Source organism: Triturus cristatus, chromosome 8 (genome assembly GCF_964204655.1).
Source record: "Triturus cristatus chromosome 8, aTriCri1.1, whole genome shotgun sequence".
NCBI classification, from domain to species: domain Eukaryota; kingdom Metazoa; phylum Chordata; class Amphibia; order Caudata; family Salamandridae; genus Triturus; species Triturus cristatus.
Genome location: NC_140591.1, coordinates 930,204,174 through 930,231,574, shown reverse-complemented (window position 1 = coordinate 930,231,574; position 27,401 = coordinate 930,204,174). Strand labels below are relative to the sequence as shown.

The following is a 27,401-nucleotide window of genomic DNA, read 5'->3' as shown; positions in this document are numbered from 1 at the left end:
CCGGAATTTGCAGAATTTGGGTAATTTCACGTTCCACGGAGAACGCAAAATTGCCAAAAATTCCACGAGCCGTGGCTTCTCGGTATCTTTTGCTTGTTCGCGCTTTCAAAATGCGTGTTCGCAAGATATTTCCCCCAGAGCACGCAAACAGCGCTCACGAACAGGAAAAAAGCATCGCGAACAAGCAATTCCGCGTGTTCGCGGAATTTTTGCGTGCTCACAGAGATTTTTTACCGTTTCGCGGAGCTTTGCGTAGCGCGACTACGCAAATTCTTTCCACCCCTAGTTAGGATGAGTAATCTCTGGCCCAGCCAAGGGTTTCAGGTCCTCAGGATCAGCACCTGGGGGGTCTACTGTCACTCTAGCAGAAAGTCCAGCAAGGTCCAGGGTAGGCCCAGTTGGAATTAGTCAGCTGGGCTTTTTCAGGAAAAGTCTTCTTGCAGCTTGTTGTGTCCCAGTAGCAAAATAGGAGGTCAGTCAACTGATCCTTGGAGTCTACTTTTCTGTCCTGGATAGAAGAGGGAGCAGTTCTCCTCGAAGGTTTCAAACAGCAGAGGCAGTTTTTCTTCAGTTATTCCACAGGCCTAGAGCGTTACAAATAAGGTTCCCAGGAGTGCTAGATTTATGCCTGCAGATGGTGGATGTAGAGTGAGTCCTGCCCCCTCCTAAGCAAATGGGTAAAAGTTTCCAGGGGTAACCCAACTCACTTTTGCAGCAGTTCCTCTGTGCCATTCTTTAAACAATCCCACAGTGACCCTCTCTGTCTAAATCCTTGATGGTGAAACCCTTCACTGCTTGTGCAGGCAGAGTCTTTTTGCCCGCTCCTGAGGTGTGGCCAGGGTAATGAGCAGTCACTTCAAACCAGTTCTCAGGAAATCTCCCGCCCCAGTGGGATTGGAGTTTGCCTGACTGGGGGGACAAAGAAAAGGGCCAGCCCAAATGTCAATTAATATTTGCTTGTGACATTGATGGCCACTTTGGAGTTAATCAAGTTACCAGGCATTGCCCAAATGGTGTCCTGTCAGATGAACACTAACACCTCCCCACACCCAGGCCTTTAATTCTGCTCTGAAAGCAGTTTTCACACCTCATTCAGGGCTTGAATGCTCAGAGTACCACTGCAGCCGGAGGCGAATGCAAATTTACCCTCAGAGACTTTGGGCATGAAAAAAGGTAACTTTCTAAAAGTACCTGGCTCTAGCCTTGGTGTTTGTCTGTAATGATGCTATTAAATGCACCAATTTAGCATCTAATCCCATCTTGAAGAGGAGTTGCCATAATTTTGTGCTATTGACACAGTCAAAGGCCATTGACAGGTCCATAAAGGCGAGGTATAAAGCAGACTTCTTTGCCACTGTGTATTTACTGATAATTTGATTCAAGTTCAGGCATTGCTCCACTGTGCCAATGCCAGAACGAAACCAAAATTGATAAACATTTAAAATATTGTTATCTGTTACCCATTCTAGTATCCTACTGTAAAGGACTCGACCGAGCATTTTAGCTGGAATGTCGATCATTGCGATGGGTCCCTTGGTTTAGAATGGTCCCTTTTTAGAAAAATCAGGACAATCGCAGAAGCGGTCTAAGAACTTGGTAAAGATTGGTGGCTTAAGTTATTAAAAATATTTGCCAGCAGGGGTGCCCAAAGACAATGGCCACTTTTGATCTAAGCAATGGTTGCCCCATTTGGCACAGGTTCTTCCCCCACCCTCTCCACTGTATGGCAATGATCACTTCCTGTAGTGTGATCTGTACTTTTGAGGAGCGATCTGACTTACTGGCAGCATATGGCAATTTTCTGAGGCTGATCAGATCACAGAAAAATTTTCTTCTCAAGTAACACTATTAATGTGGCAACTAATGGAAGTGGTAGTCTGGATTAGGGACTGGATACTTGAAACAGATTTCCAAAAAGATGTACTATCCTTCGGCTGAACCATCTGTGTCACTGTGCCCCACTGCTGTGTAAGAATTCCATTTAGTCTCCTATAGCGACATAATCTCTCTGCGTTTTGTTTAAAGCCTTTCGCAGGAGACTTTTGGTCAGAGAGCACTTGTGATCAAACTAGCGTTGGGTTAAATATGATGGTCTCTGGGGTTTGGAAAGAGACTGGCAGATCCTAGATCATAAGGCGATGAAAGAGTTAACAATCGCCTCTTGTCCAGTTGTCGCCTCTAGAAATTCAAGGGGATCTGGTAGATTCCAGTATAAACTGCCTTTGTTTGTTGATGGAGCTAGATTACAAAGCCCCGCAGAGGTTTGAAATGTCTCCCTGATTGGAACCTCAAGAACAATTTCTTTAGGATTGTGATCCCCAAAGTCTGTACCAATAATTGTACCATATACCTAAAAATCAACCAAATTTTGAGATACAAATATATAGTCGATCACTGATGAACAGTTCCTCCCCCTGTACGTAGGCAGCAACATCCAGTACATTAAATAAATTGGAGGAGGCAAAGGAAGGCTTCAGTGCCTCTTGATTCAGGTCCACTAACAGTGCCAGCTAAGTTTACCCTGTAAATGTTAGACATTTCTCTGGGAGCAGTTTTCACACCTCATTCAGGGCTTGAGCGCTCAGAGTATTACCGCAGTTGGAGGCTAATGCAATTTAGCCACTATAAGCTTTAGGCACAAAAAAGGTAACTTTCTAAAAGTACTGTTTCCATAATATTTAATAAGCATCTGACTTCACCAGTGAATTGAGATTGTAATAAATATTACAAAGAGTATAAGAATAGAATTTCTAGAAATGTCCTAGGCAAAGATAGCATTTTTATATTTAATAGTGTATCTGTATGGAATAGCCAGTCTTGCTACAGTGAAAATAGCTTTAAGGTGCTAGTCACTGTGAAGACATGCCAAATTATGACTTTCCACATCTTACTTTTAAATGCCATGCACACTGCCCAATGGGCTATAAAGCATACTTGAGGGGGTATCTTAATGATATTTAAAATGAAGGTTTATGTCTGTCAAAAGGGTTTATTTTGACAGGTTCAATTGCTGTTTTTTTTATCTTGCACAATAAAGCTGCAGCGGTAGGCCTGAAGCTATGCTTACACTATCACAGTAGTGGATGGTATAATTGGTGCTGCAGTCCATTAGTGACATTTAACTTGTAGGTTATGGGTACACCTTGTACCATATACTAGGAATTTATAGGTAAGTTAAATTTGCCAATCAGGCGATAACTAATCAACATGTTTTAGGGGGGAAAGCACATGCACAAGGGCCTAGTTAGCAGTGTCCCACTGCACACAAAAAAAACAGCGACATCAGGCCACACTAAATCAATGTGAACATGCATAAAGAGACCTTTTCCTACATCTATAAAAAAGCAACATCAACCGCTACTTTTTAAATGGGGAAAAATATATGAAAGGGTCAATGATGATCACCTACCGGGAAGTTGCTATTGTGGAAAAGTGCCTTTTTTGCCATGGTAAGCCCCCACGTTTTGCCATGATGTGATTTCGAATGAAAGTGCACTGGGTCCCTGCTAACTAGTTTCCCAGTGCCAGATCTCTTTCCTAAAATAGTATCATAATTGGCACAACTTCAGCAACACCTGTAAGACCCTAGCAAATGGTACCCCTGGTACCCGGGGCATTGGGCCTGAAGAGTGTCCAGTAGGGTTGCAGCACAAATTGTGCCACCTAACAGTTATGACCCTACATTTCCAAAGACCATTCTTGGATAGTATAAGTGGATATTGTAATTGCACAGGGAAGACATAGAGAGTGCACGGGCTGGACAACCATCAATAAGAGTTCACCAGCCCCCTGGTGTTTTCACTGTACCCAGGAATGTTTGGTACCAAACATCTCCTCCTTATAAATTTGCACTGATGGCAGTGTTGGATTTATTCATGAAAGAACACAAGGGTCACCTTAGAGCAGAGGTCTTCAAACTTTTGTAGGTTGAGCCCCCCAGCTGAATTTTTTTTAGATGTTGGGCCCCCCCCCCACCAGCTGACAGACATTTCTGAAATCTGGTACACTACATAATCGACCGCCACGCGCATATCACAGGCCATATCCGGCAAATAATGTTCTATACAATAGGAGTGTTTAGTAAACTGCAGGTTTGTGAGTGGTTCTGGTCTTATGACAGACGCTTATTACACAGCTCAAAACGCAATATTCCAAGATAAAACTTGCGCAAATTGTTTTTACTAGGATGCTTTGTTTTACACATTACCGACAACAGCACTGCAAGCTTCTCTCACACACACATAACAAGTGCAGCGTGGACAGAAGCAGTGTAAACGAGACAGACACATCACCAACAGCAGCAGTGCAAGCTTTCCTCACACACACATAACCGGTGCAGCACAATCAGCAACAATGCAAATCTCTGTCACATAGAACAAGTACTGTAAAAAAGGCACGAGTGGTATTTCTCAAGAAAGCGGTGTAAGCATAAACAGCCCAAGCTTTCATTACGCACAACGAACACGGATGGTATCAGAAGCAGCACTATAAGCTTACTTATGCAAAGACAACAAATACACCACAGAATGGGACAGTGCAAACTTTCATTAGCCAAATAATACAACTCGCTTTGCAGCAGGAAATACTTTCCTCAAGCAAAGAACAAGTAGAGCAAATGCAGCAGTATGCCAAGTTTCCTTAGCCAGACAACACAGGCAGACTACAGGCAGCAACACAGTAATTGCCCCAGACATGTGACAGGACAGCACAAGCAGCAGCAGGGCAAACACGGAATGTCCAGCAGCATCAGCAGAGCCTCAAACATCCAAAGAACCAGAAAAGCACAAACGAGAACAGTATAGACACCCCTCACACCAGAAACAAGTACAAGAAAGCAAGTAGCATTAATCAAGCTACTACCACGTTCATTGCAGACAACAGATGCACAAGGCCAGAGCATCCTTCCACAAAAAGAGAGGAAACTTTGCCATGTATGTAGGGAACACAGGGAAAGAAGGAGGGGAGAGGCACTTGAACACCCCCTTTTCCAAAGCAGGGAAAGCAATACCTAGCAGACATTGGGGCCTGTCTGTAGCGAAGTCTTCTGGAAGGGTCTACTCGACTAATGGGAAAGAAAGGCCGTGGGGTGGGGAAGACATTTTTTCCAGAAAATAGTTACTGTATGGGCTCAGCAGTGCAGACAAACCTGCCATCGCTAGTCTTTAAAGGAATGCATACTCTGTGGCGGTCTGCATCTTAAATAGAGTGTAGATGCTGCAGTTGGGCATTAATGAAACAAACATTGATAAAGCCTTTTGTCTTGTGTTTTTTAGGTCTATGTGTTGTTTGTTAGAATGGGTGTATGTTGTTTGATAATACTAGACACAAAATCAGAATCCACACTTCCAGAGATGTATATGCAAACATACCACTTCCAGAAGCAAACATACATGCAGAGCAAAACACACACAGATGCACATGCAACCAGAAAATCCATATTGGCACTAGGTGGATGTTGGTTAGATACCTGGATGGATGGATGGATCGATGGCTGATTGACTGTATACAAGGATAAACGGATGGCTGCCTGAGCACAAATTGGATGGGTGTGGTTATGTACATGAATGGATTCAATGTGTGTATGGATATATGTTTAGTTGTGGGTTGATGGAAGAATGGGTGGATGTGAATGGATGGTTAGGTGCTTGGGTAATGAACACATGGGGATGAACCAAACAAAAGTACAATCAGTTTTATCTACTTTCACTTCATGTTCAAGCAATATATACATGCATTTAAATACTAATGATAAAATCAGAATATATATATATAGCACTAACTAAACCAACAAAAAAAAATTGTCATATACAATGGACAATGACAGAGCTATTAACCCAACAGAAGAGCCCTTGAGTCCAGAACCCACAACATGGCTCATGAATACACTTTAGTCTCCTTAGTCCCATACCCTCTGATTTCATTGGACATCTCACTTAGTATCAGTCATTTCAGCTGCAGTGGGAGGCAAGGAGTCTCCTCTGCTATGAAATGGAAGGGGAACCAACGGGACTGTCTGTTCCTTTGCTTTCAGTTTTAGCAGAGGGGACTTCCTGCCTCCCACTGCAGCTGAAGCATTTCAGCTCTACCAATTAACCCCCTCCTGGGACGGTGAACTGTTAGCTCTTAACAGACAGAGGCATGGCAGGTCGTGCCCCATGATTTCCCCTCCCTCCCCCCTCCAACCCTCTGTTACTGAAGTTCTCTAATGAAAAACAATTCCCATTTGAAATGGGTGAAAACTTCCACCCGGGAACAACAAAGGTAAGATTTTAGAGTGGAGTGCGCGCCCCCCCTGAGATGGTGTTGCGCCCCCCTGGGGGGGCGCGCCCCACAGATTGAAGAACTCTGCCTTAGAGTGTCCCCATTAAACCTTCCAAACCCTGGTGGGGTCTCTGACTAGTCTTTGCCAGTCTGCCACCACCAGACATGATTGGGAGAGTGTATGCGCTCTCAGAGGCCAGGAACAATGCCTACTCTGGACGGAGGTGCTTCACACCGCCTCCTGGCTGGAACGGCATTTCAAGGTGGGAAGCTTCAAAGGTGATGCCACCTTTGAAATGCAACCCAGGCATTTCCAGATAGTGGAGGATGCCAACCCCCCCTGTCCTGCTCCACATATGGCCAGAGAACAGGCAGGAAAATTAGTTATATTAGGAGGTGGGCACACATTCAGGAAGCACCACCCCTAAGGTGGGGCAGGTGATGTGGACCCTACTTTTCAGTTTCCTCCATCTTGTTTGAGAGGAAATTAACCAATTAGGGTCAGGGTTGTGCCCACTCCCTAAAGGAAGCAATGACATAGAGGGCATAGACAAGTAGGTAGCTCACTACCTGTCTTCACTAGTAACACCCCTACATTTAGTATCTAGCTGGCACCCCTGGTCCCTGAATTTAAGATTTGATGGGCCTAAGAAGACAACAGACAAAGAAGAGCTGCGGACTCGTGAACAGAGTACCTGCTGCAAGAATTTTGGTACAAAATCCTGCCTCCTGTCTCAAGGACACAACAATCATGGTTGCTGTCTTGTCCTGATGCTGGGAGACCTCTAAGAACCCTGGAGTACCTCCAGCACTTCAACCAGAGAACTCCCTTGGAGTAGAGGAACTACTCCTCTGCAGTCCGCGGGTACTGATCCTGAAGAGCCCTGTTTAATGACTTGCTGTTCCCCGGTGACTCCGATGCAGAATCTAAGCAAGAAGAGGTACACTGGCTCTGGAGGGTCAGATCTGTCTCCCCTCTGAGCGAGAGGACACCAGGACCTACTGGAACCATGCCATAGCAATACCCGATGTACCGGACCACCTGCAATCGACACCAAGATTAGTCCAATCCAGACTCCAACTGCCCAGGAAGCAAACACCCATCAATGAACATTGAAAAACCTGAGACCCACTTCATGAGTGACCCAGCCGTCTGGAAATCATCCCTGCAACTCACCTGCACCTGACAGCGAAGATGGCCTTGACACACAGAGACCGGCTGACCAATCTGTCCTGCACCTGGCCCACCCAGCCTGGGTACTGCTGAACCAGCTGTGCCCCCATGGTCCTGAGGCCCTAGCAACAAAATCCCTCATTTTGGGCCCCCTGGACTTACTTGGAGACCTCCTGTGCAGCCTGATTTTAGGTGGCCCCCCGTATTTGTAGCACACCAGCTACCAACGACATTAGCACCCAGCTTCCCGGCCGAATCCGGGACGCTCTTGATGATACGTTAGTGGAACATTGGACCTGGCCTTGCTACTTACTCAAATCCAGAAGGTGAACCCTGAGAATCAAATGCAGGATTTTCTATTTCTCTCCATAGACTTCTACTATGCTTAAATGTGCACAACTATGAGTTATTTTCCGAACTTTGAAAATTCATAACTTAAAAGGTTCTTTCATGCGAACAACGTTATTGGTCTTAAAAAGTATATAAAAAATCTGTTATTTTTGTGAAATAGTATTGGATTTTTTCTTGAGTGGGTGTTTCATTTATTTCCTCTGTGAGTAAAACAAATGCTTCGCACTACCCTCTAATAAACCTAACTGCTCACACACACTACCACAAAGAGAGTTTTTATTATCTACTTATGCCTTTGTGTCCAAATCTGGTACCCACTGTATTCTTTTAGTACACTATACATAGAGCTAGATTCCTACAGCTATGCTTTCACAAAAGAATTGTAATAAGATTAAGGGGATCATTAATTTAGTTTAAGCACCTTTCCAACAGCTCATTGGCAAGATTCTACAAAGTGGACAACACAACATTAAATGGACAAGGCTGGGGAGGGGCTAAGGGGAATTGAAGGAACCGAGAAGGAAGAAAATAAATGTAAGAACAGTGAGGGACACAAAACGGGTACCAACTGAAGCAAAAGACAGAAATCCGTTACACTCATATAACTCATTGCCAGGGCAAAGTCTAAAAGGAGTCTTAAAAAGAGCTCTATCAATCTTGACCTATAAATAGTCCCAACGCAGGAAGTGAGTGTGGGCGACTGAAATTAGATGTTGGTGTTCTAGTATTCAGCCTAAGCTTCCACTATTATGTTTTCTAGTGGCTCCAGCGGGAGTGCGTCTTACTAGGATCCTGACACTACTCCACCAGAATAAAAATACCAGCTATAACAATATTAGCAAAGTATGGCCTAAATTCAATTTAACAGTGTTCTCAAAACATCCTGTAAAAGTCAGGGGAATAACATAATTTTAACAGGGGAATGTCAAAATTATTTACATTTATCTCATGTAAGGGAATTCCTGAAAGCCACCCCACTGCAATGTTCAAAGTCGACAAAACATATAGTATGTGTTTTTAACGTTTCTCTTCTTGCAGCACCTAAACAAAATGATACCCTAGTAAACTTCACTCGAGGATTAATAGGTTTAACTGAAATTTTGATGCTCTACAAAGAATAGATGTTGAGTGTGCCAGAGGTAAGCTAGATATGTATGAGTTTTTGTGGCTAGATACATCAGCTAAAACCAAGCTTACTGGGACACTTATTGATTCGAAAACTGGCAGATATTATGGATGAGAATGATGTTGATTTGATAAAGCCAATAAAAACTTTTGTGAAAAGTTTGGGTAGAAACGTCTTCAAAGAAATACTAGTACAATGAGAAAGTCCACAGTTTGAGCTATCACCAGAAATAGGTTCCCTCTTTTCAATTGTGAATCACAAATATCAAAATCTGGTTATACGACATAAGTAGAATCTTTAAAAAAAAGTCAGAACTATGTTCATCAAACTGGGTATAGCTTGTCAGATTCATGATGGAGAGGCAGACAACTTCTCTGTAATAAAATCAACACGTTTCCACCATCTTAGTAACTCCATGGTTCATAGAACTGAAAAAGGAAGTCTGAACTAATTAAGTGTCTTGAGAACTTTGTTCCTGCAGAAGGGAAAGAAGATGATGTTCATCATGGTTTGGATGTTGAGATGAAAATCCTATGTGAACCTGCCACTGCCTATTTGATTACACCAGACAAGCCCAATACCCATTTGAACCATTCCATTGAATTCATTGCCTAGATTTAAAATCAGTTCAGTAAACCTTCTGTACACTGAATAGATAACAACTTCATCTATAAAACAGAGGGGCTGAATTTGTATGTGTGCGCGAAAAGAGGTAAGGGAGTTTCTAGATGAGCTGAGCTGGCAAAAACAGTGCAAAAGAAATGTCTGGGACTCTTACGAAATGATCAGAGCAAACAAGAGCTTTTTTTTATATTACTGGTTATCCAAAGAGAAGCATCAAAATAGCATGGCAGAGGTGTAGTACATGAGAAGAAAGTGAATTATGCTGATAAACAGGTGCTGCAACAGAGCCACTAGAGCAATGCAACCAAGAGCAAGCTGACACAAGAATGTTTCCTAATTTTGATAAAAGCATTCCTGAAGGTAGGAGCCGGGAAGAGACACCACATCTAAGTTTCCAGGATAAGACAAAAAACCTTGTTAGAAAACTAGGAATAATTATTGAGAAGTGACATCAATCCTTTGTACCCTTTCCAACAAAACTATATTAAATGTGTGAATAAGGTCAGGCTTACGGTGTTTGTAGAGAGAACAAGAATTTAGATAATATCACTCATATTCTGGATTTCCTTCACAAAAGCCAACAGGATAGATTTTCAGGTTGGACACATTAGGACCTGGCCTTTTAGAAAACCTCCAAGTCTACAGATTTTTTGTTAGATCCGAGACAGACAGTCTCTGAGATGACAATCACAATGGATTCCTCAACATCCTGCAGCATTTGAGTCACAAGAATTGATTGTGTAAACGTGGATATCCTTGACTATGCCAAAGTGCAAAGAATTATGTGCCCTGCAGTGCTCTTTTTGTGTGGTGATTGTGAGTGTGATTATTTTTATTTCGTAAACATACTTTTTTATAGATTTTCTAAGACAAAATCCTTTAAAGGAATACAAAATTCTTCAAACTAGTATGTTTTTAAACCTGCTAAATGTAATTACTTTACACACAGAAAGTTTACCAGATTGTCCATAGTTTAATTGGATTTCACTTTGTGAAATAATTATTAAATGAAAATTATGTTAATACATTATACGAATTATATTTGAAATTAAGTTTTCATCTTAAATCTACTGTCATTTCATAACTTAGTAAGAGAATCAATCTGGTGTGAATTATCAATGTTTTTTCAATGATATTTCAAATGTATTGTTACTTCAAAAATCATTTTCCAGCATTTTGTAGATCATTGACCGCTGAAAAATGTTTTAACATAAAAAAATGAAATCCATTAATCCATTCAGGGGTTATGAGTGAAGACTTACTGCAGTAGCCATTTTCCAATATTGTGGTTCATACTGCTTGGTATCAGTGCTTACAATTCTAAAAATTACATTTTCTCTGTCAAGTTTCATGAGTTTACCTAAACAATTCAGCTATATTTTTTAGCAAACCTCCAGTTCTTTACATGGCATGAAATTATTCAGAATCTACTCCTATCTGTCATTAGAGATAGTGAAAAAAATAGCATGTTTATTGTTTAATTCAGCCTACCTGCTTTTGAAGGAATATGCCTGGCAGATGTTTTCATTACTTTTTTAAAGACAACATTAAATGTAGCATCCAAGCTGTCATTAAAGCAATACTTGAATTCAAGAATACTTAAAGCCATACTTGACCAGGTGAAAAGCAATATGAGTTTTTCTAGTGACTTGTAACATAGTTTGTCAAATAAGAAAGGAATTAGTTCAAGTTACTGATTAAAAAAATAGGTTTCACTCAAAACATGCAAAAGCGAAGGCAGATCATGAAGACTGTTTGCAGTATTTAAATAGCTTTTCAATCCAGTAATCTATTAAGAGTCTGCTTTATAGGTTTAATAATATAGACACTGAATGCCTAATTAATATGTGCAGGTGAAAGTGTGCTAACATTACCAGTAATCTTTCTGCATTTTAATACAGACACATTCATTTATCTAGCGTGTTAGGGTCTATTTGGAATGAGAAGGATCAGTTCCTTATTGGTCCCCTATGAGATATTGTCATGGTGCCCAGGTTAGATGATTTATTAAGATTAGGATCCAATGCAGTAACTTTGATAACCATATTGATATGCATTTAATTAGGGTAAAATCTTACTTTGATTTGTTCATATATTATATTTATTGAGCAATATATCCAGAAAAGAATGCACAATGCCCAAGACAAAGAACCATGATAAATGCCTTAGTTATAAACCTTTGATAGCAGAAATAGCATTATGAATGATTTTCCTCCATGAATGAAGCAGAATGATACTTCTTGCTGTGGACATTGATAACAATCATTCAAAGTCAAATTAAAAAATTACTCATTACTTACAGTGCATTGCTCAAGTTGTTTTTCGAGAGCATCTGAATCACCAAGGGCAGGCCATTCTTCATTCAAGAAAATATCCACTTCTGCCATCCATTTCTTGAGAGTTTTTACGTCATTCTATGTATTAAAAGATAGTTTTATTGATTTAAAGGACACTGATATACACACTGATTAATACAACAATATCAAGAACAAAACTTTAGGAGATAAATGATTTTAAGTAATCAGTTTCTATCAGAGTTCATGTGACTCTGTATGCCTGGTAAAAAAAGTTTGTTTTTACTGTGACCTTATGGCTTGTTATTGAATTGAGGGCATATCAGACAGGATCTGCAATAATAAGGGCAAATTTAAAAATAAGATAAATGATTTCCAATACTTTTGACATTTTACAATTGAAACAATATGACTGCCACTGATGAATTGAATGCACCTAAATGTATGTTTTCATGAACTATTTCCTAATCTAGCATGAAAAATCCAGATCCGCATTCACAAAGTCAGGGTCTGTGAATTTTGTTTGTACACAAATGTATAAACACTTCAGAGGAGATGGTTTCATCACCCACAAAATCACAGGTTTGTAAATATTTGCTGTGAGTTTTCCATGCTTCTGAACACTTTAAAACTTTCAATTAAATCAACAATGTTAAGGCAAGGTATTATTTCTGAGTGTGTGCTTGAAACCTCCAGAGTTGAAAGAAGAAAGGAAGTCTTCACATGGAACATGGACAAATATTTTTATGCATAAAGAAATTAAAAAAACCCTGAAAGTTTACAATAATCTTTATTCAAAAAGTGAAAACTGCACAATGTTTGGCCTGTGATAAGGACATACTTAACATGGTGTTGGAAATGGGAAAAATGAAGACATTGTCATAAGTCATAGCTATATGCCTAAACCTGCAGGCATTACTGATTGGTTAATCGCTGAGACCCAAAAGATTTCACATTCATGGAAAATTTCAGAATCCCAAAGATGCTGGCAGTCGGCAGTTATAGTTAGGACCATGTTTCATGGGAAAAGCATTTTTTGACTTGCCTATATCTTTGGCGCCCTTTGATGAATATTCACAAAATGTTTAAGTGTGCCGGTGTATCTTGTTGTGCATGTAAAGTATCTAGGATATATATCAAGCGGGGGCCGAGAAAAAGAGGGGAGGGGAGTTTCTCATGTAATTTCAAGTAACATTAACTCGTGCACTAGATTAACTATAACTCGCTTCCTTGCCATGCACAGCTAATTACCTCAACATTTTACATCATCGATGGCATCTTCTATGGCATCATTGATATTATCACTGCAACATTTGCAATACAATTATTGATGAGAAAACTGCATTGAGAGGGTGCGAGTTACAGTTACCTTAGAGCATGAGTTATAGTTACTTGAAGTAAAATCAACTATAACAGCTGAATTTCTATGGTTTTGTGCGTGTAAATTCAGAAACTCACTATAACGTCCCTGTAACCTTTGTTTTTTTCTGTGAATATATCTATGTATATATATATATATATATAGATATATATATCGATATGTATCTATATATATATATTACCTACTGGCGGTCGCCAGCAGGTAGTTATAGTTAGGACCTATAATCCATAGGAAAATCGTAACATTCTATTCCCAATATCTTTGGCGCCGGTTGACGAATGTTCGCGAAATTTGTAAAACTAATGGCCCGTTCTGGTCAGCTCCTATTCTGAAGGTTTGGGGGTGATTCGTCAAGCGGGGGACGAGAAAAAAGGGTGGTCCCAAAACGCGTTTTCCCCATGTTATTTCCCATAGGAAATTTTAGACAGGGCTACAGCCCGAACTGCTGAACGGAATTACACCAAATTTTGCAAAACGGTAGCCCTTGGTTCAGAAAGCACCCTTTTTTAAATGGTATAAATCCGTTCAGTGGTTCCTGAGAAATTCAAAAAATAGTGGTGAAAAAATCATTTTCCCATAGGAAGTTTTAGACACAGTTATTGCAAAAACAGCTGAACAGAATTACACCAAATTTAGTAAAAAGGTACTGCTTGGCTCAGAAAGCGACCTTTTAAAAAATTGTGTAAATCCGTTCAGCAGTTTTTGAGAAATTAGGAAATAAAGATAGTGATATCTAGAGGCACGGAGGATCCACGCACCCTCCCGATCACGAGCTTTATTCTAATTGGCTGCTAACACTCCAAACCAGGAAGTGTTGGCAGCAATCTTGTGCCTCGGTAGAACCGAGGCATAAGAAAACAGAAAAAAAAATGTGAAAAAAGAGAAAAGGGGGCAGGGTAGAAACACCCTGACCCCCTAGGCCTGCTTAGGGGGTCCCACAAGGACCCCCAGGGCCCAAAAAAGATTTTTTGGTTTTTTTAAATCTGCAAAATCTGCGGAGAATCCACAGATCCGGCTGGGGGAAATGTTAAGATTGTAATGAGGGGCCCAAAGGGGCCCCCCAGCCCCAGGGACTGCCACCCCCTGGGGCTTTTCAAAAGTATTTGCAGGGGGGTCTCATGGCCCCCCCGCAGCCCCGGGGACCGCCACCCCCGGGGCTTGTTTAGTAAATTGGTGGGGGGACGGCCACCCCCGGGGCTTTTATAAAATATTGGCGGGGCACATGGCCCCCCCGGAGCCCCGAGACCTCCACCCCCGGGGCTTGTCTTCAAAAAAAAAATAAGTACCTGTGTCGGGGGACTCGAACCCCACTACATGCCCCGGGGACCGCCACCTCCCCGGGGCTCTACTTATTTAAATTGGGGGGTCTGTGATGGACCCCCAAGCCCTGGGGACCACCACCCCCCGGGGCTTTGCAAATGTTGGGAGGAGGGCCACGCGGTCCCCCTCCTGGAGCCTGTGATGGCACTGGGGACCTCCACCCCCCAGGGCCGGCTCCTGCAGTGTCCCGGGGTGCCCACCCCCAGGACACTGCTGTTTGCTATGGCAGGGTGGGAGCCTCGCGGCTCCCGCCCTGCCATAGCAAACTGCTTTGCCTTTTGTAGGAGAGCACAGGAAACCTGCTCTCTCTTCCAAAAACCAAAGCCGATTGCTTTTCCACATGGGGAGCTGCATCTTAGCAGCTCCCCATGCGAAAAGCAATGGCGGCTCCCGCAAAAAAAAATTGGGGTCAGGCCCTGGGGGATGGGGTCCCCAGGGCCAGTAAAACAGGAAAAGAAGGGGGGCCACACAGCCCCCTTTCTTAAAAAAATAAAATTTAAAAAAAGACCTGCATCATGCCAGAGGCCCCGCCCCCTCCCTGCAGCACTCTGCAAATGCGCCCCCGGCATGTTTGCAGATGGGGAACTAATTCCCCTTGAATACTGGGGGTCCCTGGGGGCCAACTAGCCCACCAGGAACCTCCAGTATGCGCCAGGGAGCTGCGTTGCAGAGAGGTGTTCAGAGGCCACGCCCCTTTTTACACCTCTCTGCAACACAGCTCTGTGACACTTAATGGAGGTACCTGGTGGGTAGTAAGCAACATCATTGATTCTGATCAATCTCTATCTAATGGTAGATTTTTGATCCAATGTCTTGAGATTGTCCTAGAAGAAAACTTTTTCGAATTTGATGGACAACTTTATCAACAAGTGCAAGGAGTTAGCATGGGGGCGGCCTGTGCACCGAGCATTGCCTGCGTATATATATGGGCGATTATGAAAAACACAATGTCTTCAGTGAGGTTGCGCCTTTCTTTGAGAATGTCCGACACTGGTCGCGCTATATTGATGATGTTTTCTTCATCTGGACTGGCGACCAAACAACTTTGAATGATTACATTGAATGGCTGAATGCGGCTGATAGCAACATCAGATTTACTGGCCATTTTAGTATCGTCAAACTTCAGTTTCTCGATGTTTGGGTGGAACATCATGACTCTAAGCTTATGGTGTCCCTGTATACGAAACCCACCGCTAGAAACACGCTGCTCCATTTTGAGAGCTTCCATCCTAGAAGCCAGAAAGATGGGATTCCTTTCAGCCAATTTCTACGATTGCGTAGAAATTGTACTTCTATTAAGGACTATCTCCGCAATGCTGAGACTATGAAGTTGAAATTTATCAACAGGGGATACCCACCCAGGATGGTGAGGGACGCGCTTAAAAGGGCGATTCTATGTTCCAACCAAGGCCCCAGGAGCAAACAGACAAACTAGTTTGTGTCACCAAGCATTCGTATTTAATAACAAGATCAGCCAAATCATCAATTCAGAGTGGCATTTGTTGAATTTAGGCGAACAAGCATCTTTTTTGCCCAAACCAGTCTTTGCGTTCCGCAGGAATAAAAACCTTAGGGACCTGTTGGTAAAAGTAAAAAATTCGGATCAGAAAAGCTGGTTACAAAAATCAATCGAAGGCTCCTCTCCTATCAGAGGAAATCATAAATGTGGCACGTGCCATGCATGTGCCAATGCCATTGTTGGTGGTTCTATCTGCATCAATGGTTTTACTGCCGAACTGAGAGAGATGACTAATTGTAGGACTTCTAACTGTAATTATGCTATACAATGTCCCTGTCTATTCACCTATGTAGGTGAAACCTCGAGAGAGATTAGAGTTCGGATTGGAGAGCATAAGTCCAATATTAGACGGTCTAAACATGTAGCACCCCTTGTGGGTCATTGGATTGAAAAAAATCACAAAGAGGATGAGCTACGTTGGACAATTCTTGAAAAGATTCGACTCCAGAAGGGTTCTGATCCTGACAATATACGCAAAAAACGTGAAGTTTTTTGGATTTTTGTCCTTAACACCAAGGACAAAGGTTTAAATGAATCCGTTCCTTGGGAAAATGCGATTTTGTAGGATCCCCCTATACTGTGAGCCTTAGTCGGTGTTACGTTATGCCTCAACAATTTGGTTGCTAGTAGTATATTGCTTATGACTGGCCACTTCTAGTCGTATTATGTTTGTATATCCATCTTGTGCCAAGACTTTTATTTATTTATCTATTGTTCATGTATTATGGCTCTGTTTGACCTTGTTTCGCTGTATTTCAGTGTTCATTGTAAACATAATTCCTTTGGATAAAGGTTTTGTTTTTGTTTTTATTTTATTCTTTTCATCTGTTGTTGTAGTAGAAATGTTTCTGTTTAACAGTCATTTCCTTTTTCCTTTTTCGTCATTCTGTGATTTTTGAATTTTGTCCGTTTTCTCTTGCTATCGGGCTTTTCTCTTTTTTCTTCCATTTGTGTCTTGGCCCCTTTAATTGATTACGGCTTGATTCCCCTTTCCGGATCATGCCGTCACTTCCTATGACTATTTCTGTCAAGACGCGGTCGACCATTCTCGACGCTGTTTCTATCCTTCAAGGTACGATGTCTCCCATATCCTCGTGCAGCCTCTTGTATCTTCTCTATTTTTGGCGCTCATTGCTATCTTAAAAATCTTTGAATATAGCCTTCTTTTGATAGCATGCCTTCCGTTACCGCGGGGCGCGTAGAATCTTCCTTTTTTAAACTGCTCTGGTGTTATGTTACATTGTATTTTTTTGTTATTCCTTTTTCTAGCGTATGTAATCTCTATCGCTGACCTGATCCGAATTAAACCCTTAAGCTGACATTTCTGCTGTATATTGCGGTTTGCCTCGATATCAGGTGAGCCACTTATACATTCTTTGTTATTTCTTGGATTTGACTGTTACATATGTTGCACCCAGACGCGAACTCGCGAACTATGGTGCTATGCCTTTGGATACTTTGTAACGGCTGCTTCATTTCTTGTCCGTTCTTTCCGCACTAGAGTCGAGTCCGCTGAAACATTTTTTCTCAAAAAGATTGAACCTTTTTTAAAGGTTTCCCTGCTAAGAAGCTCTGATGATTTGACTCCTCGTGATATTTAGGTAATTTTTTATTCTCTATGTAGCTGTAGGGCCTTTCCTTAGCAGCGTTAAATTGGACATTTGTCTTCTTTTAATGCCTTTGGTTGTTTATTTTTTTCCTTTTTTGATTTGTATTCATATAGATCTTCTATCCCTTGATTTTGATTAGAGCTATATTCTTGCTCTCCGTGGAGCTTCATTTCAGAAGCACATGCCCCGAACAGTCCTTCTATATCAACACAGGTAAGCGCTTCTCTAAGATGTCGTTGCTTGTGGAGAGGGCGATATTGTCATTTCGTGATCACAAATATGGTCTTTGTATGTTGTTAAGTTGTTTTCTGGTGTATATCTCCTTTTCTCCTCAGTCCTAACTCTGGCTTCTAGTGCTTGTAAATAAAAATTGAAAGTTTTATCTAAATTGGCTATGCTTGTGACACTCTGTATGGACAATATATATAATATGTCTTCTTCTATATATATATGCACATATATACATATTTTATCTTTCTTATCTTATGACAGGTCCCTTTCTCATTCATGCTGTCTGTTGCGTCCTGAAGAAGGTGTTACTCCCTATTAGGAGTTGTTTCACCGAAACGCGTGTCGGCGCTTTGAACAGGGCCCCATTCTCCCTTCTACTCGATTGAACTTTGAAATTGTGTCCTTCAGAAACCCTGGACACCATCACTATATATCTATTTGAACATTCACAAGGGTTCTCTCTGAGTCCCTGGTCGGTGGGGCCCATATGTATTGTCGGTCCGTACCATGATGCATAGTGTGGTCGTGTGATGTTGTATGAATGTGTTTTGGATACAAATGAGTGCATGTATTGATTAGCCTTTTCCTGATTGGGAACCTGTCGCTGTCTTCTTCATTTTTGCATTATAGTTGTATTTTGTGATTCACCTATTTTTTGCTGTACATCAACTTTATTGATTTGAACTGTTTTTTTCTTTTGGAACTGCTTCTCTGAATTTACTACATATATAAAAATGTGATCTGTATATTTCTATTATGTCGGAAAGAATTTAATAATAACAATAAAAAAGAAAAAAATTTGATATTATTCCCCCTGATCTTTTCTTAATTCCGAATACGTGTCTATATATGTGTATATATATTTTTTTGCCTTTGATCCAGCCAGAGTGTCTTTAGCTTGGATTTAAGCATATGATACATTGTACATGTTTAAGTATAAAGGGTAGAGTATGGATTTTGTGTTCAATTTGATTTTCCCCTGACTCTCTACCTATATCAGTTTATTAGGGGTCCCCTTTCTTTATTGGTGTTGGTACCCTTTTTTACACCTCTCTGCAACGCAGCTCTGTGGCACTTACTGGAGGTACCTAGTGGGCTAGTTGGACCCTGGGGACCCTCACGATTCAAGGGTACTTAATCTCCCAAATTAAAACGGCCACAGAGCGTGTTTACACAGTGGTGAAGGGAGGGGACGGGGCCTGAGGTGACGTGTGCAAACACGTCCTGTGGCGCGTTTTAAGTTGGGGAAATAATTACCCATCAATCCTGTGGGCCCCTAGGGGCAAACTAGTGCACCAGGTGCTTCCAGTAAGCACCACTGCGATGCGTTGCAGAGAGGTGGTCTAGGCCGTACCCCTTTTTACACCTCTCTGCGACGCAGCTCTGTGGCGCTTACTGGAGGTACCTAGTGGGCTAGTTGGACCCTAGGGACCCTCAGGATTCAAGGGGACTTAATCTCCCAAATTAAAATGGCCACCGGGTGTGTTTACACAGTGGTGAAGGGAGGGGACGGGGCCTGAGGTGACGTGTGCAAATACGCCCTGTGGCACGTTTTAAGTTGGGGAGTTAAGTCCCCTTTAATCCTGAGAGTCCCTGGGTCCAACTAGCCCACCATGTACCTCCAGTAAGCACCACAGAGCTACGTTGCAGAGAGGTGGTCCGAGGCCATTCCCCATTTTACACCTCTCTGCAATGCAACTCTGTGGCACTTACTGGACATACCTGATGAGTTAGTTGGCCCCCAGGGACCGTCAGGATTCAAGGGGATGTATCCCCAACTTAAAATGCGCACAGGGCGTGTTTGCACACATGTCATCTCAGGCCCCCCCCTCCCTTCACCAGTGTGCAAACGCACCCCGTGGCGCGTTTTAAGAGGTAGTTTTAATCCCCCTGCCCTATTATATACTAGGGGCTTACAGAGGAGGTCATACTAATCACAGGGGTACCCCAATGCAGTGTTCCCTAGTGTATGTAGGTGTTTTCACTGTATTCTAAGTGTCTTTTAGCATACCACTGGCTCTAGGTCTGGTTAGTCAAAGTCAGTTATCATCAGTACCCGTCTGAAAAAGTTGTGGGCACAGGATAATTTTGTAAGAAGGCCTTTTTCTGCTCCTCTGTTGACTCTTTCTGCATATGTCTTGCTTCTTCCTGCACTTTTCTTCGTCTTTGAGGACTTCTGTTGCTTCTTTCTGCATTTCTTTTGCTTCTTTCTGTGCGTTTTTTCTTCTTTCTTCACATGTCCTACCTCTGTAGGCATAGTTAGAAAATAGCATTTAAAAAACATTTGAAATTCACTTAAAAAACCTTAGGTTTCAGGAACGTTATAGTTAGGAATTAGCATTTAAAAAACCTTTGAAAATCACTGAAAAAACCATAGGTTTCAGGCACGTTATAGTTAGAAATTTGCATTTAAAAAATCTTAGAAATTCACTGAAAAAACCATAGGTTTCAGGGGCGTTACAATTACTTGGACATTTCACTCGTACAAAACCAGTGAAATTCCCTCGTTATAGTTAGTTCAGCTAACTATAGCTTGTGCGCCCGCAATGCACTTCTGATGACGTCACATATTACATCACTCATGACATGGTCAGTGACATCACTCATGACATCACTGATGACCTCATCCAGTGAATGTGTGTTTTTCTGAAAATTAAATATGTTTTATATATGTATATCTCAAGGTCGATGGAAAAATAAATGGGTATATAAGGGTCTAAATGGATGATTTGTTTTTGTAAAATTGTATAACTGACTGATTAAGTGTATCTTAGTGAATACATGGGTTAGCAAGTAATGTTTAAATATATACATATCTGTATCAGTCTCTCACGTTTTGTATAAATGGCTGCATGGGTTGGTGAGTATCTACATGAGTGTCTATATAGGTTATTAGTTGTTTTTTTGAGTATCAGTATGAGTGTCTGAGGGTCTGTATGGTTCGGTGGGGGTTATTACTTGGCGCATAGATGCATGAATGAGTGACTCACTGTTTGTATGTGTTGAAGACAGCATGTGTGCAGGACTGTATGGGTGGATGAGTGTGTGTATGGGTGTGCTAGTGAGTGAATGACTGTCTCAATAGTGTCTTTATGAGTAACTACATATGTTTTAAACTAGTATATGTGAGTTGTGGTGTATATAAGTGAGAATATGTGAGAGTGAGAGATTGGAAGTGTTTCTGTATAAATAAATATGTGTTTCTATAAGTGATTGTTTAAGAGAGTAAGTATGTGTAAGTTTCTGTAGAGGTAAAAGTGTGGTGGTGTGTGTATAACTGTATATGCAAGTAAATGTATGTTTGATACTTTATTTGCAGGTGTGACTATGTGTGTGAGTAACTCTATGGATGAGTGGTGGTGTGTAACAGGATGTATAGGTTTTTGAGTACATATGATGAGTAAGTACATGTATAAGTGACTGTATAGGACTGTTGCTGAATGAGTGGATGTGTGTGTAGATCTTGGAATTACTGAATAGGTGTGTTGTAACTGGTATTGGGGTGTCCATTGTTTTGAAAATGTTAGTTTCTATTTTTGAGTGTGTGTATCGATGGTTATATTAGGGTGAGAGAAGGTCTGCCACTCTATCACAAGGATGATGTCATCAGTGATGTCATTTGAGATGTCATGAGTGATGTCATGAGTGATGTCACTGATCATGTCATGAGTGATGTAATATGTGACGTCATCAGCAGTGCATTGCAGGCGCGCGAGTTATAGTTAGTTGAACTAACTATAACGGGGGAATTTCACTGGTTTTGTACGAGTGAAATGTCCAACTAACTATAATGCCCCTGAATCCTGTGGTTTTTTCAGAAAATTTCTAAAGTTTTTTAAATGCTAATTTCTAACTATAACATGCCTGAAACCTATGTTTTTTTCAGTGAATATAGATATATATATCTATACAGCTTGAAAAAAAACAAAGGGCCCGATCTCCATCCCAGGATATCCCCCAGCGGTCTGTCGTCCCTATGAAGTTAGAGAGAAGTTAAGGATCCTGCATCTACAGCTGTACCTGAGGCCACCCAATCTTCAGACCAGGGAGAAGACCCTGAACATCCAGGTGATGTAGTGAGTGATGTGAAGAGCAGGACTATTTATCCCAATGGTGGGGCACTTGCCACTTCAGCATCTCAGCACGTTAGGATGCGAAGGCCCTGCCCTTCAGGTTCCCAGCGTGCATGGCAGCAGGCAGAATTCCCACAATGAGTTGAGGGGTGACAGGGAGCAAGATGTGTGTAGCACTTTGGAAAAAGCTACTGGTTCTGATCAGACAGGAGGGACATATTTCACTGCCCAAGAGAAAATAGCTAGAAAGACTCCTCATGGAGCAATCATGTTTAGTACTAGTCAGGTGAAAATCAGAACTGTTTTCTTTGAATTGTAGTAAACAAGGGTTTTGCATATTAAATCATAGCATTAGTCTATCATAGACTGCTAGCAGTGCGTCAAGTTAGATGCCAGTAAAATGATGCCCTGTCTGTTTAGATATGCGTTCAAACAGCTTCTGCACCGGCCCTGAAAGCATCGTATGTGTACCTAAGTAATTCAAAAAATTAGCAGAAACTATAGAACAAGTATTGCTGTTATTGCTCCATTGTTTCAGATATAATTCAAGAACCGTAGAAGCATGCAGTTGTAAATCCATGTCTGAAGAAATCCTCTACAGACCTAGCATGTCCGGCTGATTTCTAAATTCTTATACCTTGTTAATATTTTAAAGCTTTTTGTATTATTAGAAAAGATTTTGCCCTCACACTGAGAATCAACCGTAACCACTATGCTATGTGAGTCAATACTTTGATAGAGATGCAAACACACATCTTTTAATACCTTGCACTCAGCAGGGGAAGGGATTGCAGAAAAGATGACCCCTTTAGGAAGAAATGGTACGGGGTAAGTGACCTTTTCATCAGGACTTTTTTCTTTATTTGCTGTTCTTGTTTGGCATTTTTTGCCATGAAATCGAAACCAGACAAGGCAGGCTTAATACTCTTTACCAGAACAGTGAATGTTGTAGATGAGACTTTCAATCCGAATTGTAATCATTGTAAACCGTTTTTAAAATGATATTATGGCACAACTACGAGCGAAAATTATACATGACTAGTCTCTCTCTTTTGTTTGTGTGGTCCATAATCAGAGAAGCAAATCACCAAGGTGGAGGCAACATGTTTCCAGAAAGATGGGCTCACAAGACCAAGGTGGATCTGAACAGGATTCAGCAACAGTAGCGTCAACTCCAAAGAGGGCACAGAAGCACTTAGTGGGGCTGAACCAAGAAAAGTTCATGAAAAACAGGACATCATGAAACAGGCATATGTGATAACTGTTGTCGGTAATTCCACTATCTGTACTTAGCGGAGATATTTGGTACAGTCGTTTAACGTCAGTGGCTGAGTTAGACACATTAGGTGAGTAGGATTCAATTTCTACAGATTCCAAGAATTAGATGGATAATTTAGTTACAATGTGTTCTTCGTCTTTTCAAGGTTGGTAAATATTGTGCCTGTACTGTGCATTCCGGGCTCTAAAAGGTACAGATGACCGCAGCACAAACCCCTCCCATTGTGAATGGCTGAGGTCATAAATAGGGGAGCTTTGCCCACTTGTGACCACTTCCCAAATAGTGTCTCTGTTTTAAGAGTGTGTCTGTTATCTCCCACATGCAGTTTGGGTAGGCCACACCATACTGGTTCACATTGGTGGTGCGAACCAAACTCCTGGCTGATGTCTGACCCTGCACACAGCATATTGGTGGCCTGCCTGAAGCCCGCATGAGAAAGAGTGGGGGATTCAACCACAAGCCCGACATAGCAGGAATATATCCTGTGTCACTCTCCTAGTAGGGTTACCATTTATCAGGTGGAGAAATACCCCACTTCAAAGATGCAGCATGGCTTGCCATGGGCAAGTCAGCCAGCCTGTTACACAGACTAGAGGCAGGCTTCCTGTGAGCTAGGAGACATGGAGGCCATGAAGTGACCTCCCCTACTGCCAGGCTAAGCAGCACATCCTAGAAGTCTGATTGGGCAATCACATGTCACCTAGAGGTGAAATTTTAGTATCACATCAAAAAAATCACTGCAATTCCAAGGTGCGAACTTGAGGCTCAGCTAGCATAAGGACAAACATGCATGAGCCACTGTCCCCAGTCATCAGCTCCAAAAGACAAATGAAGCAGCGAAGAGAGACCACACGCAGACATTCCCCTGGAAGGAGTACCCGAAATGTAAGAGGGTCGGCATGTACAACACTTTGCTCAAACCCAGGGAGAGATAGGCAGATGATGCACAGAGAACAGCTGGAGAGGCACAGGCACCAGAAGCACACCTCATGGGCAGAGCAAGCACACATGCTTCTATCGTGGCGTTTTAGTGAGTTAATTGAAATCAACATAGTAGCCCTCAAGTTGAAGATGTGGATCGGCCACCTCAATAATGACCTCAGAGCAACCAGGGAAAATGATGGAACTCTAAAATGATCACTTCTGCTCCTCTCCCCAGCACAAGAGATATACAAACTGTTTAAGGACCGCCCAGTCATGAGAAATGATGATGACTATTATGCAGCTATCACCACTGTGTTATTCCTTTTTTACTGTCCCTCACTGGCAGGGTTTGTATGGCAGTGATGTACAGTAAGAAAATGGCTATATGTCTGTCTGTTAGTGATAGCCCCTAGGAGGAGCAAACACCCTCCAAAGAAGAGGCATGTTAAACACCTTAAACCAAGGTAAGCCTTGGTATTGGAGTCTTCCCCAATGGATGGCTCACATGGTCATGGTTAATGGATACTCCTGATTCCTGGTGGTAGAGCTAATGAATTTGATGGCTTTACAGAAAGTTCACCCCCTGTCGGAGAAGGCATTTGAGACCTTCTGCCTCTCAGAAGTAATAAAGACTGATAATGGACCCCTGCTCCAGGAGGGTGAATTTAAGGAGGACCTGGAAGGGCTGGAGATTCTTCATTGGAAGATCATGCCATTGTGGCTCCAGGCAAATGGTGACATGGAGAGATTTATGGACACACTCAAAGTGCTGTGATTTGTGGTGGATTAAAGGGAAGACTTAGAATTGGCCTGTAACACTTCTTACCTAGCTATTGGAACATACCTCAGAGCATAGCACAGTGCACTCCAATCACCATAATTCTGGAGAGACCAGTCAAAAGATAACAGTCCACTTGATACAGATGAGAACCCCACCTTTTCAACCTAACCGACAGCCACAGGCGTCGGCAGAACATAAATGATGAAAGCAGTAAAGTCAGAATGTCCAGGGACACTGGCAGCTGCAAAGGGTATCAGGTCCTGATCAAAGACACACAGACTGGTTAGAATTTTGGATGCCCTTTGAAAAAGTTGTGTGGACTGTGGTTGGGATCAAAGGAATCATGCTGTCTGTGCAGCGGGGAGGAGAGAGCGCCATGCAAATTATTGTGTGGCTCAAGAAAGTGCCTGCCAACCCAGATCTCATGGTAGAGGAGGGTGTGGATGAATTAATGCCAACCCCACAAATAGTGACCAAATTGTCAGTGTGCAGTTATTGTACTGATTATTCTGTCAGATTAGCACATTAGGATAGGCAAAGCTAGGTAGAAGCACCATTATACATTTTCATATAATCTAATGTAATAGTACAATGGTTGAATTATTCGGCCTTTTTACCATTCTTGTCATGCTTGTGACACTGGTTTACTTAATTCGATTAATAATTGCAGCGCATATATTTTACACAAGATTCCAGTTGCTGCAATAAAGATTCGAACCGCCACTTGTGAATTTCTTGTGTACGTTTTTGGGCATGCCTGAGCTACAAATGAAAGGGTAAGATTTGTTTTCACGATATCCTTGGGTAAATTTGGGCTGTCATGTTCTTCTGGTGGCCTGTCACTATAGTGGCCCAGATGACGCTCTGTGAGCTAGCCAGGAACCAGATCAACATATTATGATGGTATGTGTGGACTCAGTCTCACATAGTTTTTATGCTTATTTTGCCCAAAGGCACAGCTTACTGAGAAAGTAAGAATTGTATGAAAAGCGGGAGCATGCATATTTTACTAGCAGCTCTGGCGGCTTAAATACACAGGCAGCCTTGTGTCCTTTTTTGGTTCTGTATTTTTTATTCTTAGTGTGCCCCAATCTCACTCAGGACTAAGGCTGGGCGTAGTGAGCGTAGTGAGGCTACGCGGAGCATTACGGAGTGGGGGCAAATCTACGCCCACCCGCACACTCCGCGTAGCCCCACTATGCGCCACCCGCCTTCCTCCCGCCCGCTTTTAAAATACATTAAGTCTAATGTTAAACTTTAAAAAAACAATGTTTAAGTAAATAAAATAACTTACCTGAGCTGCGGCGTCCTGGGGCTCCCTCTTCCTTCTCTCGCGACGACTTCCTCACAAATGCGCATGCGCGGCCGCCCGCGCATGCGCATTTGTCGCAACAAATTCACATGCACGTGCGGCCGTGCAGGCGCATTTGTGCGAGCGTCGTCGCGAGAGAAGGAAGAGGGAGGCCCGGGACGCCGCAGCTCAGGTAAGTTATTTTATTTACTTAAACATTGTTTTTTTAAAGTTTAACATTAGACTTAATGTATTTTAAAAGCGGGCGGGAGGGAGGCGGGTGGCGGGCATCTCGCTCCACCGTGGGTGTGCGTAGCTTGCATGCCCTATGCCTACTTCGCAGATCGCGAAGTAGGCAAAGCTACGCACACTCCGCGGTCGGAGCGTAGCACAGCGCCCAGGGTTACACAGGACACCAGAAGTCTTGGGACTATGTGGCAGACTGCCTGAGCTCGCTCTCTGCTAAGGCAACATCATTTGCTTTCGGCATGGGAGCCAGCGAGCTCCTTCTCACACCCAAGTCTTCACGGGTGGGTTTCTGGAGTCTGAGGTCCTTCTTCAAAGCACAGTGGTGCTACACACCTCCTGTCTTGATGTTAAGGGGAGGAGGTCTACTGGACATGCATATTTGTGCCAGGACCTGAGGGATGGGACTCGCAGAGCCTAAAGAACCTTTGGGGAGTGGGGCCCCACACACAGCTCTTTCCCCAATAGCTAGTAAAGAAATTGTGCCAGCCCTCAGGCCCTAGCTCATCCCAAGGGTATTTTAAGGAAACATGGCAAAGTGCTATGCACCCATTTTCGCATTTGCTTTCTTTCAGGGGTATCAAAGGTTAAAACCTTTAAAGGACCATACCTCGTTACTGTTCGGCTGATTTGGACTATCTCTGGCTCATTTTACTCCTGGTGGCCAGCTCTAGTATCAGGAACATTCACAATAGGACTCCTGGCCTCAAACAGATGCACTTTGCGATGAACTAGTTTTACTGGCTCCTCAAACCAGTCTTCTCCTTTCCCAGTTCCTGGTGTCCTTCCTCCTGCTGATCGGGCTTCTTGTGCAATCCCTCTGTTACCAACCTCCCGAGCAACCTGCTGCCCACACTCTCAAGCCCCAGAGGCTGCTAGCTGTCATTCAGGGCACTTGAGGTGGACAGACTCCAGA

General features: G+C 42.4%; 1 protein-coding gene across 14 annotated transcripts in view; it reads right to left on the bottom strand.

Moving 5' to 3' along the window:
* Positions 1–27,401, bottom strand: part of DMD (dystrophin) — a 7,596,173-nt gene that overhangs the window by 4,624,537 nt on the left and 2,944,235 nt on the right. For all 14 annotated transcript variants that reach the window (XM_085622447.1, XM_085622454.1, XM_085622449.1 and 11 more), the window contains one exon: positions 11,837–11,950. In XM_085622447.1, coding sequence (XP_085478573.1) covers positions 11,837–11,950 — 114 coding nt within the window. The remainder of the gene's footprint in view (positions 1–11,836; positions 11,951–27,401) is intronic.